This window comes from Orycteropus afer, unplaced genomic scaffold (genome assembly GCF_000298275.1).
Source record: "Orycteropus afer afer isolate SDZICR_OR568_19922 unplaced genomic scaffold, OryAfe1.0 scaffold00127, whole genome shotgun sequence".
In the NCBI taxonomy this organism is placed as follows: Eukaryota; Metazoa; Chordata; class Mammalia; order Tubulidentata; family Orycteropodidae; genus Orycteropus; species Orycteropus afer.
The window spans coordinates 4,006,270-4,023,759 of NW_006921714.1; the positions used below are offsets into that span (position 1 = coordinate 4,006,270).

General features: G+C 41.1%; 1 protein-coding gene across 1 annotated transcript in view; it reads right to left on the bottom strand.

Moving 5' to 3' along the window:
• Positions 1–17,490, bottom strand: part of ATXN3 (ataxin 3) — a 42,927-nt gene that overhangs the window by 10,592 nt on the left and 14,845 nt on the right. The window contains exons 6-10 of the mRNA XM_042781488.1: positions 15,011–15,098; positions 8,684–8,816; positions 7,867–8,033; positions 5,889–5,985; positions 1,257–1,357 (exon numbers count right to left, since the gene is read on the bottom strand). Coding sequence (XP_042637422.1) covers positions 1,257–1,357; positions 5,889–5,985; positions 7,867–8,033; positions 8,684–8,816; positions 15,011–15,098 — 586 coding nt within the window. The remainder of the gene's footprint in view (positions 1–1,256; positions 1,358–5,888; positions 5,986–7,866; positions 8,034–8,683; positions 8,817–15,010; positions 15,099–17,490) is intronic.

Genomic DNA, 17,490 nt, shown 5'->3' on the forward strand with positions numbered 1-17,490 from the left:
GTGTCTGTGTTAATTGGTTTCCCTTTTCTTTGTTGAAGAGGGTCTGTGCAATCCTTCTGCCTAGTCCGCCATCTTGCCCCTGCTTACAAGCTTTTAAGACCCTAGTCACTACTCACCAAAGTAGGATGTGGAACAATGTTTTTGTGTAGTATTTTATGCCAATTGAGCTTGATGTCCCCCACAACCACATCCTGAGCCTATGGGCCCAGTGACTCGCTCCCTCAGGGTGTTTGTGCGTGGCTAATAGCTATCATAACTTTGCCCCATAGCTCTATTACATATATGGACATTCTTACAGTACATACCAATATGTACGTAGAAATATCATCTGCCAAACTTGTATTTGGTCACTTTTGCCCATATATACCTGATCATTCAGCCTGTCTACCAATGTACCCACCTGTAGATTAATGTTTATTATTACTGGTAATGCAGGACTATGTGTAAGTGTTAACCTTTGTTGCGTGGACCTCTTGTGTACCTCTCTGTGTCTTCCTTCTCCTTAGTGTTACTGTGCTGGTCACTCGCTTTTGGTATACTGCCCTTCCCTTCACCCAGATCAACACTTGTGTCACTGACCTATCTAGCACTGTTCCCGCCCTCACTGAGGTTTTAAAGTGCTTTTTTTTTTTTTTTTACTCTGAACCAATCTCCCATGATTGATCATTCTAAGGCGTGCACCTGCCTGGTGTAAATGTTCATCTTATATGCCTGTCTATTATTTGCAGGATTGCAGGATTACCCTAACGATGCTGAGCATCTTTTCATGTGCGTATTTGTGAAGTGTCTGTTCAAATCCTTTGCCTGTTTTATTTTTTTTTTTACTGTTTCAGTTTGACAGTTCTTTAGTTTCCATTCCACTAAAATTCTATTAAACAAAATTGGCCAAAGTTTAAGGCCTATTAAATTAACACCTGATCAATAGCTCTAGACATCCTGTTGTTATTTAGACTATAGTCAAGTGTTTCTGGTTTTCCGGGGAGGAGTATGTTCACGATCTCTGAGGAAGGTTTAAAGGATGTACTAACTACAGTGAAGTTGCAGTACTACGCTAACAATTTTAAAGCAAAACATGTGTTGAGTGCTCTAGTCCGCCTGCTCCTTAGTCCAAGGAAATTCAGTAGGTTACAAATTCATTCGCGGGTTCTCATACAATTAGAGAGGGGAGAAAAAAGTGTGAAACAAACATCACATGGCGCCTGTACATTAAATAGCACCTACAGGTCACCAACATCAGGAGTCAGAAGGGGTCTTACCTAGCTCACTCCCAAGTGCTCCTAAACTTGTGGTCGGCCTTTCACATGAATGTGAAATTGGTCCCGGCAGATCCTCCTGTTGCTGTTGCTGCTGCTGCTGCCTGAAACATTGCAAAGAAAATAAACGTCAAAGAAAAAAAAAAAAGGAATACACCATGAGAAAAACTATTCATGTGGAAAAGAAAGTGTCCTGAAAACAAAACAGTCACTAGCACGAACACCACAAATAAACACAAGAGCCTCTGGCCTGACACCTTTCAACGCGGATGGCACCACGTGCTGGACCACGTTCAGACGGGGCTCGGCACCATTCCCACTGAGCCTTCCTTGCCTTCACTGACCGGCTGGAAAGCGAGGATCTACTTGTCTCAGATTCCCTGCAGCTGGAATTCTGGTTACAAATTAAGGACTTGCATGAAGCTTGAAAGGTGGCAATGGGATGGAGCCATCTTCCTGCTCTGTTGTTCTCTGGTGGCAAGGCACAGAGATGTCTGTCCCAGAATCACGCTTCATAGCAGTTGCATCGAGGACCAGACTTCATGTTTCCATGTCCAGCAAACTGTGGTGGCTGCTTCCTGATCCCAGTGTCTTGACCCCACAATCACATGTGTGGCCGTGTGTTCTTAAATGCAATGTTCCTGATCCCCACTTTCCCAGCTGGGGCAGTGGCTGCAGCTCTTCTGCCAAGTTGGTCTGGGGTGTTCCAGAGGCTCATCGACATCCTGAGCCTCCAACTCTTGCAAAGATTTTGTATGCGCCTAATATCCGTATTAAATGCTTTTCTTCTTAAAACATCTCTAGTAGTTTATTAACATGATCCCTGTGTGATAAACTAAACCAAGTGGTAGCTCAAATATTGCTGTTGTTATGTGCCATAGAGTCGGACCCGACTTACAGCGACCTCTCCTTGGGTTTCCGAGGCAGTATCACTACGGAAGTAGATTGCCCCATCTTCCTTCCGAGAGCTCCAATGTTAGGCACTGAAAAACTCAGCAATCCTTTGTCACAGGAACAGTATTTGTATCCTTCCTTGTTTGTTGTTGTTTCCCAACTTGATGTTTTTCAAAACAGAAAGTATCAGTATCTTGAAGCTATACCTGGATAAGACGTTAGTTAACACTAACACGTATCTGTGAAACAGTTTACAATTTACGTAATACTTTCATATACATTGCCTAATTTGACACTTAAAATTTCTAAGTTAAGGGAGGTTTTACAGTAACCTAACTGATATAGTAAAGTTTTGCTTAGGATTCTACGATAGATGAAACATTTAGATTACCACTGAAAAAAAAAGTCACAGCTATGAAAATGTTGTTTAACAAGTCTTACTCATAAACTGTGTTTGTAATGGCGTTTTTGCACTAGAGAAAACCCTATGGTTGTCCTTTGTGCATGGATACTGTCATTATGATGCTAAACATGAAGCTTCAAATACTCTACAGGGGAGAAAAACTATCAGACTGTATGAAAAATAAAGTTAGCACCACTGTCAGTTTGGGGACAGAAAGAGAAAAGAGTTACTTTGACAACCTGAAATCAAGTTCCTAAAGACGAAAGCTACAGAGCCAAGGACCCATCTTGCCTTAGTAATCAGGTATTTTCGTGAAAAGCATGTATTAGTTTCTAAGCTCCTCTCAGTCAGTTCTACAAGATTTTTAATACTAGCCAATGTTAAAATAAAAACCAAGGAGTGAGCTTCTGACTTTTCTCAGTAACATATACCACTCATGTACAACATTCCCAATTCTCCCCAAGTTCCCACCAGGATCTTCAAGGTCTAACCAAGAGGCTAAGAATGAAAGGCTGCAGCTGGCACCCATTGATGCACACCTTCCCCCCATCAGCTGTCATCTAATCATAAGGCGTTGTAGCCACACACCACCATTTCTACAAGGGTGTAACACTGACGAAAACATCTGCTGATTACAAAGCACCAGTTTTCACTGGTCCTGTGGCTTGTGACAACCAGTCCTCATGGAATGTTTACTGCTTCCTCTTCTCCACAATAAAAAGTTCAACTCTTCAAAGCTTTATAATTCTAATCCAAACTCACCCTAACAATATTTTAAGAGTTTAGTTTTATACTTTAAAGATGGTTTCTTTTTCTGTGGTGGTGGTGGTGGTGGTGGTGGTGGTGTTATGTGCCATCGAGTCGGACCCGACTCATAGAGACCCCTCTTTCGGTTTCCAAGGCAGTATCACTACAGAAGTAGATTGCCCCATCTTCCCTCCGAGGAGCGGCTGGTGGGTTTGAACCACCAGCCTTCTGGTTAGCAGTCAAGTGCCTTAGGCACTATGCTACCAGAGCTCCCTTTCTTAGGTGTACTTGTGAATTTTACAGTTTCTCTATACAGCATAGCTGTGTGGACCATTTCATTCCGGCAACAAAGGAGGTCAGACATAAGCATGGTAGAATTATAATTTGGGACAAAGCAATTTAGAATCTGTACCAAGACCTTAATGATATTCCCACCCTTAAAGCATTAATCCAATTATCTACAGAATAATTAGAGGAAATGATTAGAGGTTTGAGGTATAGTCACTACAAGGATTATTTGTTGCATTACTTGTTATAATAGCAAAGAGTTCATCAATTAATTATCAATTAAGACACGTTCATTCATTTTACGCAGTGTCATAAAATCAGCCTGTTACGAAGAATATTTCATATCATGGGTAAATGATATTAACATGTAATGGGTTTAACGTTAGTAAATGGGTAGAAACAATGGGTACGACACGGACATGTCTGTGACTAGAGGAAAACGTCGTGGAATATTAGCGTCATTCACTACACAACAGCGAGATTATGCCTTTAATTTTATTGCTATTTCTTAAAATAATCTTTCTAGAACATACATGAATTTTTATCTAATTACTTTTAAGTTATATTTACCACTAACAGGATATTTATTTGGCGATATGGAATTATCATGATAATTACCATGTACTGATAATTATTACCATTATCTTGTGATAACGGTATTTGGTTGGTTGGTTGTTTTTTTAAAAAACCAGCCCATACATTTTTAGAGATAGCAATGAAATATTTCTAGATTAACCAAAATGACTGAGCTTTGTTACAAAATAACCCAGGCTGGGGTGGGAGAAAGGGCCCTTAAACAAACAAGAGGGCCAGGGGCGGACAGGCTGCAGCAGATGAAGGTAGCTCATCACACCGGGTTCTCTCTGTTTGTATAAACATGAACTTTACCAGTTGAAAAGAATAGAAGATTTAATTTAAAAATTTTACAGGACCTGAAAAGCACTAGTAAGTGCTATTTTGAAGAAAACTAAATCCATTAATCTATCACTGAACAAAGACTAGAAATATCTCACATTAAGATGTCAGTTGATCAGAACTTTCCTTCATACACTTCTGAGTTGTGACTTAAAAAAAAAAAAAACAGAAAAAAAGGTAAATATCATCTTATACATGTTATTATACCACCAAATCCAAAATGCTCTGGTATTTTTGATTCTGTTAAAATACTACCCATTATGACTGTGAGCTACTGCTCAACTCAAGAGATGCTGAAATGTGAAAAAATGTGCATCTCAGAGGTGATGAAATGTGTAGGCAGGAGTGCAGAGCTGGCCAATAGCCTTCTGCTTTCTAAGGGGGGTCAGAGAGTCTGACTGAGAATATGACTGTTACGGATCTTGTAATCTTTGAAAACCCAGAAAAATCCACCAAACTCACTGCTATCAAGTTGGATCTGACTCATAGTGACCCCTCCTTGGGTTTCCAAGGCAGTATCACTACGGAAATAGATTGCCTAACCTTCCTTGTAATCTTTAAGGTGGAGTTTTATTAAAAAGAAAAGGAGTGGGGGGAAGACATGTGAGCACAAGTTACTGGAGAGGAAGAGGTTTTCAGAGGGCACAAAGATAGGCTTTAAGAGCCGATGATTCAGATTTAGGGCTTGTCACCCTATCTCTGCTGTCAACAGGCACTGTGAGGAAGAGCTTACCACCACTGTATTTAGGGAGCTCTGGTGGCACAGAGCCTAAGGCATTTGACTGCTAACCAGAAGGCTGGCGGTTCAACCCCACCAGTCACTCCTCAAAAGGAAGACTGGGCAATCTACTTCTGCAGTGATACCACCCTGGAAACACAAAGAGGGACTGCTCTGAGTCAGATGCGACTTGACAGTGGTGAGTTTGGATTTTTTTATTGTTTGTTTAGGAGTGTGCTCCCCCATCTACATTGTTGTCCTTCCTACTAACTGACAGAGGAGCCTTGCAAGGTGGCCAGGTCATCAAGAAGCACATTCAAAGGCTTGGTAGGCACTGTTCTCATCTTGCCCTTAATTCCATCTTCCTGTTGATGAATGGAATTTTATAAGGTTTCCTTCACCCTATCTCATGTAAATTTATCCAGTATGGGGGCAAAGTTGTCCCCTAAAACTACGTTTTGATTTCACAGCTTAAAAAATATTTGCTGTAAGTTAAAAAAACACAAAAACATTCAGATGTTCACAGAGTTCAGGCAATCACCAGTGTCTAAAAAGAGGAAACCCAAATTAAAATCAATTGTTGAAGCCAAAGCTATTAGTTTACAAATAAACAAAAACAGTCTAAGTAAGTATTAAACATGCAATTTTAATCTTGTACCAACTACTTTACTTTTCAAAGTAGGCTTCTCTTCTCTTCCGCAGCTCTTCTGAACTAAGATTTGTACCTGATGTCTGTACAGTATCTTGAGATATATTTCTGGAACTACCTAAAAACAGAACAAAAAACTATCATTTACCAACTCAAGCAATATCTTTATCCTTATCAACGCAAGCTTTTAAAAGGTTTTTTTTTCCTTAAAAATAGTCTACTCCTATTCTGCAGATATGGCTCTGAAAGTCTTAGAGAAAACCTGAACATACAAACCTAAATTATCACCACTGCAACTAACCTGCCACCTATCTGTGATACAGCAGGTGTGAGGATAGAAAATCTAAACCCCAACACTGGGGTCACTAATCCCACACTCATGTGCTCTCTTTAACTTACTAGAAATGAATCTCTACTTTCAAAGGCGTAGTGTTCCTGGAAGCATCTTAAGATGGATCTCCCTAAAACAAACCCATTCTCTGTATTCCTCTCCAGCCTCAAACATTTGGGCAACTACAACTTAAATACATTTCCATGTTCTCACTTGAAAACTGTGGCAACCAGAGACTTCGCACAACTATGAAATTCAGTGGTTTGTTGTTGTGGCCGACCCCATGTGTGTCAGAGTACAACTGTGCTCACAGGGTCTTCAAGGCTGTGACCTTACAGAAACAGACTGCCAGGCCTGTCTTCTGAGGTATCGCTGGGTGGGTTCAAACCACCAACCTTTCAGCTACTAGTTGAGTGTTTAACCCTTTGCACTATACCCAGGGACTCCTGAAATAAAAGTGGTAAGAAAAATAAATTATACAAAAATGCCCAGAATTGCAGAAGCTGGTGTCTATCCATCATGGGCTAATCCAACAAGGCTCTACTCATCCAGACGGGGATTGTACACCATTTTGAGGACTGAGGGTGTACCAGAAGGCATGAGCAGCTCAGGATAAGATACAAGGATACATCTCTATCTTAAGAGAACCTCAATTTTGTTTAGATTTTTAAGGAATTGATAAGGAATTTCATTATAAAGTCTACAGCAAATTTACATGAACTAGATAAAAACCAAACTTCTGAATAACTTTAAGATTTGAAGTGAACTACTCTGGGCCATGACCGAGGCAGTTCCCTCAGCCCAGATTCCCGGGGGATGTATCTTCACTTTCCTCTGATGGGCTTATGTCACTAAAACTCCCACTCAAGTAGGCTTCAGCTCTTCACTGCACAGCCACTAAGTGTGGGATTTTTGTAAAATCAATGTACATGTCCTCTCTGGGCCCTCCTTTGTGTTCGATTGCATACATTTGTGAAAAAGCTAGCCTGGGCAATGGTTAACTAACCCTCATAATGATTAACCTTCATTTACTGTTGTGTTAGCACAAATAAGATAGTCAGAAATAAAACGCTACTAGTTTTAATATAGTGAAATCTGTGAGAGCCAGAACTCAAAGGCACAGTCTTCTTTTTCTGGGTCTCACAAGCTTTCCACCTTTGACACAGTGCAGTCTTACCACTTTCCTATTACTCTATTGTTGTTGCTATGTGCCATGGAGTCGGACCCAACTCACAGCGACCCCTCCTTGGGTTTCCGAGGCAGTATCACTATAGAAGTAGATTGCCCCATCTTCCTTCCGATTGCTCTATCAGTGGGAAATATTTGCATTTTCCTTTTCTGACAGGTTTCTGCTTCACACAGGTTCCAGCTTTTGCAGGTTTTACAGTGTTATAATACTATGTTCTATACCTGATCTTAGCCAAAAGGCCAAGAAGAAATATGTATTATGCTTTATTAGAACTTCTTACATTATAACCTATGTTGGTTGCAAAGTGATGTGTGCAATCAGAAATCTAAACGAATAACTAGGTTAACACAGCCATTGTTTCAGCAGTAGCTACAGCACTTTACTAGTACATTTCCCAGTATATTAACTTCCAGAGAAATAAAGAATAATCTGAATCAACTCTTCAGCAGTGGATGCAGGACTGACCAGAACACCTATACCTTGCATGCTGAGCTGAATAGCCCTGCGGAGATCAGCTTCTTCGTCTTCCATGTCAATTTCATGGCGACTTAGTGCCAGAGCCCTCTGCAAATCTTCCTCATCTTCGTCTAACATTCCTGGCCCATCACTTCCTTCCAAGACTCGTTCCAGGTCTGTTTTCTGGGCTCTGAAGAGCAAAAGCACTGATAATGACTGCAAACCAGACTCCTACTTTCGTCATGATACAAAGCCATTTGTAAATAAAAAATCTATGCAAATCAAAACGTATACTTTACTGGCATTTACCTTCCAATAATATGAAGAACATGTTGTCATGCGGATTTAAATTAACACAGAGGGCGTCCCCAACTGTTCTAATTGACTCCAACTAAGTCAGTTCTGACCTAAGCTGAATGCCCCATTTTTTCTTTTTAGTTTTCCTTATTATTACCTTTTATTATCAGTATCTTTATAAATCCAATCTTTATGGTCTTTGGGGGTTGGCATGAGAATGAGAACATCAGCCAATGATGTGCTGTGACAGTGTATGTAGTACCTATTACCAAAAAGAAGACGTACAAAAGACTCCACAGAAAGAGACGGCAAGTGTGGTTCATTGTAACTTGAATATGCCCTAAGGAGGGGACCACCCGTCTTTAAGTAATTCAGAGTCAATTCAAGCTTGAACCAATAAACTGCACTAACACACAAAGGCCCAGTGGCATACGTTTATGAAATGGCTAGCCTATTAACAGTAACAGGAGTACATATTCAGCATGAGCCTGCCCATGCAGGAAGCACTAGCCATCACACCGCGAACGCTGCAGGCACGTTTACCTCTGATCCTTTAGTTGTGCTAATTCTTCTCCAATAAGTTTTGGTCGATGCATCTGTTGGACCCTGATCATCTGCAGGAGTTGGTCAGCTTCACAATCTGGCAGATCACCCTTAACAACAAATATAGAGTAACCTACAAAAAAAAGTCAAAAATAAAACTGAACCACTGAAATAGATTGACAGTGATAGCAGACAGAGAGGCAATGTAGTGATGTGGAGAGAACAGGCTGAGGAGTCAGAAAGACCTGGGTTCAAATAATAATCCTTACACTTACCAGGGGGGTGCTCTAGGGCAAGCTACTTAACATCTCTAAGCCCCACTTTCCCCATCTGTAAAATGGGAATCTATGAGAAGCAAATTAAATAACATCTGTACAAAGGGCCCTACTAATCCAGTGCTTGACCAAGCACGCTATTTCATGAATGGTAATAGAGAGGCAGATCAAGTCTGTTTTTAGACTGAGGGATTTGAAATCACACCGCCTGGGTTCAATGCCAGCCCTTCTACTTCCTAGCTGTGGTCTCTGCTAAATCACTTTACCTCCCTATGATTTTTTTACCCGGTTCAACAGATCATTCCAGTCCCTTGCTCATAGGGATACTGTGAGGGCTGAATCAGATATTGTATATATTGTATATAATGGACTATTATTAATCAGATTGTGAGTCATCTGTGGCAAGAGCTGCCCACCCAAACACACACACACACACACTCCTGTTTTAAGTAAAAACAGACGTGAGAAGCCAATACTCAAAATCTAGTCAAAGTGTTGACAATGTGGGGCATATTTGGAAAGAATTACACTGGCTCTGTTTAATTTTTATAAATATGATTCTAGAAGGCCAGAGTTCTCACAACTGGAAGTGCCTCACAAAACTGAATAGAGTGGCCTGTACTTAAGGTACAGGAACCTTGGTGGTGCAGTGGTTTAAGTGCTTGGCTGCCAACCAAAAGGTTGGTGGTTTGAACCCACTGGTTACTCAGCAGGAGAAAGATGTGGCAGTCTGCTTCCATGAAGATCTGCAGCCTTGGAAACCCTAGGGGGTAGTTCTACTTTGTGCTATATGGTTGCTATGAGTCAGAATTGACTTGACAGCAGTGGGTTTTGGCACCTAAGTCATTCTAACCAATTAATGTTTCCCTACATTTTTGTTCAACTTTGGTGCTTGTTACCAGTTATCCTTTGTGAGCATTAACAGATAATGAAAGAAATGAACAAAAATCAAAAAGAAAAATTTAGATCAGTAGATCATGCTAAGTTTCACACTTTTTTCTTAAAGACTGCAAAGCTCAGAACTCAGATGGGGTGACATATTTTCTATCGGTAAACTGTTCATAGGTCCTGGAGTCAGTCAGCCGTGCATGCTGTCACATGTGGAATTCTGCCACCTTAAAAAAGCTGCGAATTAGCTGTTCATCTGGTCAAGCGATCTGATACAAAATAAAGACTGCATGCGCAATGGCCATGGCTAACAGGCTAAGAAAAGGGATCGGAGTTACTGAAAGTCATTTCTATACTAGCCCGGAATATATTATACTAACCCTGATGACAATCATTAAGATTATACCAACTTTCCTGGTGGTGATTCCCCACTCTACAAGAAGCCTGGTCTTCTACATAGTTTTCTAATAGGAAAAGAGCAGGCTGATCAACTAACTGCACAATCTAGTCCACATGGCAGCTCTATTTCTCGCTGTGAATTAATAAACTGGCTGTTGGTGGTAGCTGCCACCAAGTTGGCTCTGATTCATGGCAACCCTATGAGTAAAAGAAGGAAGGGCTGCCCGATCCTGGGTCATGTTCACGATCGTTGGTGTGTCTGAGTCACTTGTTGTAGCTGTTGTGTCACTCCACCTCAGTGTGGGTTCCCAGCACTTTTGTTAGCTAAAGCAGCCTTCTATGTTACTTTTCAATGAACTGGTAGTCTGACTTATACCCTGGCTTCACCCTTCAAAACAGCAATCTGAGGCTGCACCTTTAATACCTTGACTAGATTTGAGGTGTTGGCTTCCCTATCTTTGTTTACAGTTACAGAAGGCAGTACTTGGTGACTGGCCGATTCTAGGTGCCAAGCCAAGAGTCCTGGCATGTCCACAATGAAATACCACCACACCCATGAGTTTGATGGGTGCGGCAAGCAGAATGCCAATAATAACACCTTCGTTCACTCGTTCATTCAACAGGTATTTACTGAGCACTTCCTATATAGTAAGCTCAGCTCTAGGTGCTGGGAATGATCCCTGCCCTTGTAGGAGTTCAGACAAAAACAAATAAGCAAACAGAGTTTAACATTAAGTAACAAGTGAAGAAGGGAAAGTGAGCATGAAGATGGGGAAGAGCCTCTCTGAGGATGAGATATTTGAGCAGAAATATCTGAAATAAGATGACAAATCTTGAAAATATGTAGAGAATAGTGTCCTAGAAAGAGGGCAAGTCCAAAGACCTTAAGGAAGGAAAAGGCTTGACCTGCTCCAGGAATAACAAGGAAACCATGGGCTCTGAGCAGAGTCAGGAAGCACAGGGTGAGCAAGAAGGCTCAAGAAGTGGGCCAGAGGGAAGTCATGTTGGCACCTAACGTCATAATGAAGAGTTTGGGTTTACTCAACACTTTAGATTGTATTCTGAGTGTGCTGAGAAGCTGCTGAGGGGTGTGACATGACACGCATCACGTCTGTTAAAAGCACTCTGGGCTGCTTGACCTACACTGCACAGCAACCAGAGTGCAAGAAGACAGTGATGCCTACTGAAATGGAAAACCTGAGAGAGAGGAGGTTCAAGGAGGAAAACACCAGCCTTCTGTAAATAGGTTCAGTTTGAAATGCTTTCTGGACTTGAAGTGAATATGTCAAAGGCAGGGGTTTGGTGCTCAAGGTAGACATCTAGGCTGCAGAGAAAAATATGGAAATAATTGGCACACAGACTTGACTTTACGATGATATTTAAGATCATGGGACTGGACATAATCAAGAAGTTGAATATTTCTCTTCAATATTTAGAGACTGGAAGAGAGGATTCACAAAAGGAATCTGAAAGCAGAAGCCAAAGAGATACAAGGAAAATCTGCATGGCGGCCTGGAAGACCCATGCAGACAGTGTTTCAAGATGGCGGGTGTAGTTAGGAGCCAAGGTGTTAGGTATAAGAGAAAAGACATATAAGAAAATAACATGAAAAAGTAAAAATGTTATCATCCTAAATGTGAACTGGAAATAAAGTACATGAACTGATGATGTACCTTCTCTCAAAAAACCAGCCGAGAAACTATGACTGATGCAGCAGCAACAAACCCCCTGGTGCTCAGCTGACCAGTGTGGCTTCTAAACACCACCACTAAAAGGGACCAGGATCTCTGGAGAAGTGACAGAGATCCAGGGCAGGAAACAGACCAGAAAAACCTGAAACATCTTGTTAGACAGGAAAGAAAACATTTTCAAAAGACTGCAGAGGTTGTGGCAGAGGCGTGGAACTCAACTTCAAAAGATTTCCACTGGTCAAAGATGGGACGTTTTGAGCATCAATATTAATAAAAACCTCAATGGACTGAAACCCAAACTACGTTTTAATGACATTTTAGTAAAACTTTAACAAAACAAAACTAATTGGTTACAGTTGGGCAATGGTAGGGAACCAACTCATTATTTTAAAAATGTCAATGTCTCCTGCTTTTCCTGTATGAACTGTATTTCAAGATGATCAAGTAACTGACAAGGAGTTTATTTGTATAGAGGTATTTCAGTTAGTAAATGACAGGACATGAATCCTGTATCACTGTTTTTTTAATATTTTGAAATAATGGATCTAGACATTGATCAGCAGTGGCTCCTCCCATTGCCATCAAGTCAATTCTGACTCACAACAACCCTACAAACATCACAAAAAGAGACAACCAGACATCAAGTGCCACTACCATCTATGAGGTGCTGTCCACCCTCCCCACAAAATCAACCTGAATCTGGTTAAGCCTTAGATCGAAGGACCAGTCTATAGGGTACCCAAGCTCAGAGGAAAACAGGGGTGCCATCATAAAACTCCAGAATGTGGGGAACAGGACATGTTACTCATTTTCTTCAATGACTACATCAAGAAAAAAAATAAAGAGAGGGCACCTACAGAGTAAGACAGACTGAAGAGACCTATCAACCCAGTGCAACCAAGTCCAGTGCAGCCAACAAACCTGACTTCAATCCAGATTAAACCGTGAAGAACAGAGACAACTGGGAAGATCCAAACACTGGGAGTGTGATGTCATTAAAGCATTACAGTTAATTCATTTAGTGTAATTACAGTATTGTGACTGTATGTTTTGTAAGAATCTTTGCTTTAAAAAATTTTATTAAAAAAAATTTAAAGAGAAAATGGTAAAATGCCTAGGAGTTGGTTCAAAATAAACAGGGGAAGGGGGCAGGTAGGGCATAGATGAAGTAAGACTGGCCATGAGATAATTATTGAAGCTGAGCTAAAGGTACATGTGGATCCATTGCACTGTTTTCTTTACTTTTATATTTGTTTGACATTTTCCGTAATAACTAAGCTTTGTTTTGTTGAAAGGAGGTCCTCAGGTAGCACAGATGGTGAAGGGCTGGACTACTGACTGAAAGGCTGGTGCTCTGAACCCCGGGGGCATCTCAGAAGCAAGCCTGGGGAGCTATTTGGAGAGAATTGACTACAAACCCACTAGGACTATCAGGCAGCATTGAGGGGTCACAAATGCAAACTGTATGGAGTTCTGCTCTGCACATGTGGGGCTGTCATGAGTTGGAACTGAATCAATCACAACTAACATCAACAACGACAACATAATCAACTATACCCTCAAATAAGAGGATGACAACTAAAGGGAAGACTGAGAATTGCATACTGGCATTGGCAACCGTGGAGGTCACTGATGACACCGGGAGGGTTTTTCATTGACACAATGGTTCTAACAGCATGGCTGGAATGAGTTCAAAGACAGGAAACGCCACACTACAGACAACTCTAAGAAGAAAATAAAAATGGGGGGCAGCTGTCGTTTCAGGGAGTTGAGAGGTTTCTCCTTTTCTATCAGTGGGAGATAGCCTACTCCTCTGCTGATGGAGTAACACAATAAAGCAGGGGAATGGTCATACAGAGGAGTGGAGACATACAAGCAGGAGCAGAGATAGTGAGGGGCAGGAGGAACCAGGGTCCAGCCCCCAGTGGAGGCGCTGGCCTTGTTAGAAGCAGGGAACAGTCCACCCATTTTAATAGAGTCACAGAAGAGATACAGATCTAAGCTAGGTGATAGATTTACTGATAGAAAGATAAAAAGTTCTCTTTTAATTGCTTCTATCTCCTCAGAACAAAAAGGAAGGCCATTAAGCTAGGAGCAGGAGGTGAGAGGAGTGGTTACAGGCCAGAGGTGTGAACCCGGGAAACAATTATCTTGGAGTAGAGAGCGAATGGACTGTGAACCCAGAAGGACTGCAAGGCAGCATTAAGGGTCCATTTCAAACTCGTGGTCACAAATGTAAAGCAATTCAATCACCCTATTTTACGTTGCTCTTTAGCCATGTTTACCTGCTCCGGTGCCGGAATGGACAAAGCCTAAATCTGGGTTTCACCAGGGCTGGGATTTTGTCAGGAATAAAGGATGGAGAGGAGGAACAGAGCTAAGGAACACAAGGGAGCCAGTACAATGGTGGGCTATAGACAACAAGCAGGGTAAGAAGGCAGTTAGGACACAGAGGAGGGCCTGGTCCTTGTGGTAAGGTTAAAGACTTGTTGGAATGGAAAACAAAGAAAACATGGCATGAAGAGACGAGATGGCAGTCACGGATGGGGTCAGAGCTTGTAAATGGAATGTGGAGGTGCTGTGGTTATTGGTAATAGTTAGGTAAGAGTGAAGAAAATGCTCTTTGAAAGTAAAAAGTAAGGAACACAGGCATCAAGGAATTGGATTGACTTTTCAATGTGGAAATTGGTAAGAATGACAAAAGAAATTGAAGCAGAGAGAAAGACAGTGGATCAGGTCCCAAGCTTCCGTGACATAAAAGGAGAATCACAGATGACTACAAAGGGCTGGGGTAGTTTACTCTGGTGGTGCACACCTGCAAGGAGTGGGAGTTTTTTTTAGGGAAGAACAAAGGCCTAGAAGGGCAAGGAAGAATACAAGCACCTGGCCCTCCTCCCGGCCGTGGTTATGTGGCATATGGAAGACAAGAGCCATTACCAGGGGCTGCGGAGGAAGCAGTTACCTGGGGAGGGTCGGGTGCCAGTGATAACTCCGACTGAACAGTCCCATCATCATCCAAAACCAGCTCAGTTTACTTAGCTACATCACAAAATCACAAAAGTTTCGGTCTTTACCTTCCTGTTGTAATTGAGCCAAGAAAAGTGCAAGGTATGTGTCTGATATTAATTCTGGACCCGTCAAGAGAGAATTCAAGTTAAACCACTGGAAAAGAAAAATTGTCAATATTTAAGTTAGTGCACCAAAAACCAAACCCACTGCCATCGAGTCGATTCCGACTCGTAGCGACGCCATAGGACAGAGTAGAACTGCCCTACAGGGTTTCCGAGGCTGTCAACCTTTACAGAAGCAGTGGGCTCTGACTCCAGCCTTTCGGCTAGCAGCCAAGTGCTTAACCACTGTACTACCAGGGCTCCTCGTGTTAGAGTACATTGTAGGTAACAAAGAAATTACACAGGTGAAATAGATATAATTTGTTCCAAACTAATGAAATGTCTAAACGCTGGAAACATGTCAAACAAAGATATTCTTAAAGTAGCTGAATAGTGTGATTTTAAAAACTGAAAATGTTTCAGATGTATCACTATTAAATGTCTTGTTTAAAAATAAAAGTTCATTTCATGCCACAAATTCTAAATCCCTGCCCCTAAATAAAAAAAACCTCTAGTAACTTTAAAGTATGTTTATTTATAGATATAGGTAAATTTTTCTTCAAAGTATCAGACCAACCCAACTCTAACCTCATCACCTTGATAATGACGTGGAAGAAAAGTAACAACTACACAATTTTTTCCCACTACTGATAATTTTGGTCAAAAGACTCAGAGAAAGTCGAACAAGTCAGATATGTGAAGAAGAGAGTCTGTAATTACTAACGCATTTAAAAGGAGCCCAGGTGGCACAACAGTTAAGCTCTCATCTGCGAACTTAAACGTGAGTGGTCTGAACCCACCCAGTGGCTCTTGCAGAGAAAGCTCCAGCAATCTGTTCCCATCAAGATTAAAGGCTAGAATACCTGATGGGGCCGTTCTACTGTCACATGGGCGTGCTATGAGTGCAAAATCGAGTTGATAGCACCCGACAACATTACCACCACCACAAGGTAACTGACATCAATCAGTTAGTCACTGTTTCACAGACATCCTGGTTTAACCTCCACGATTAAAAAGTTCTCAAAGTTACGGTCAATATTATGACCAATAATTTTTCTTACGCTCTTACATGTCTGACGTACCTTTCCAGTTATCTTTTTCATTATAGAAGGACCTCAGACAGAAAGAGCTATAGTGAAAAATATGGTTTCAATCAAAAACATAAACTAGAATCAAAGATAATAAACCAAATTTGACATCTTCTGCACATGTACTTCAAAACGTGAAAATGCAACTTGGAAGAACTAAAATTCTAAAACCTCTCAAAATAGTAAGATATAAATTTATAAGCAAATTTGATTACACAGAAAAAGTAAAGAACACTTGATCATACTTTTTACAAATAAATCCAGAGATTAAATCATCTTGTCAGTATCCTGCCCTAGTTAGTTATTCCCTGGAGTGGATTCACACCCCGGCCCATCTCTACTCAGGGCCTCCACCCCATGCCTCCTAACTTGCTCTTAAGAGAAAGTCATCAGGACCCTGAGAAATAACCATTTCAGGTGAAGTTGCTTCCAGGTGGCTGACTCAAAAGAGGAGGATTCTTTGTTTCTGAATTATCTTTCATCGATTTAATTCAATGTAGCCTTCCTTGAAGGATCCTGGTGGCTAAGTGATTGACTGCTAACTGAAAGGTTGGCAGCTTAAGACCACCAGCGGCTCCATAGGAGAAAGATGTGGCAGTCTGCTTCCGTAAAGATCCCAACCTAGGAAACCCTATAGGGGCAGTTCTACTCTGTCCTATAGGGTCCCTATGAGTCAAAATCAGAATTGACTCACAGCACATAACAAGTCTACCTTGACGTCAGTTTCTTTTTTGCTTCGAATTTATTTTTCAATAGCTTTATTGAGGTGTAACTGATGTATAATAAGCTGACCATATACAAAATACAACTTGGAAAGTTGTAACATATGCATACACCAATGAAACCATTACCACAATCACGTTCATCATCCCCAAGTCTCCTCGTGTCCCTCTGGAAGCCCTCCCACTCACTTCCCATCCTTCCCCTCCCTAGACAACCACTGACGGATCTGCTTCCTGTCACCAAACATGAGTTCACACCTTCTAGATGTTTATATATGGAATCATATAACAGGGACTCTTTTTGCCTGGCTTCTTTCACTCACTGCAATTATTCTGAGATTTATCAATATTGTTGTGTGTATCAGTCCATTCTTTTTTATTCTAATAGGTGAGTTTCGATAACCCTCTTCCAAAGATTCAAACTTCTAATAAAAAAACAAAGGTTTTAAAATAACTGTGTTTCAAAACAGAATTGTGTGTACAAAGGTCACTGATAATTAATTACGTTTTTATTTTAAAAGGCTTACATACATTTAAGTATTCTAGTAGTAATTTGAAGAGCCTACACCAAAACTAGGAGCTCTGGTAGCATAGTGGCTAAAGCACTTGACTGCTAACCAGAAGGCTGGCGGTT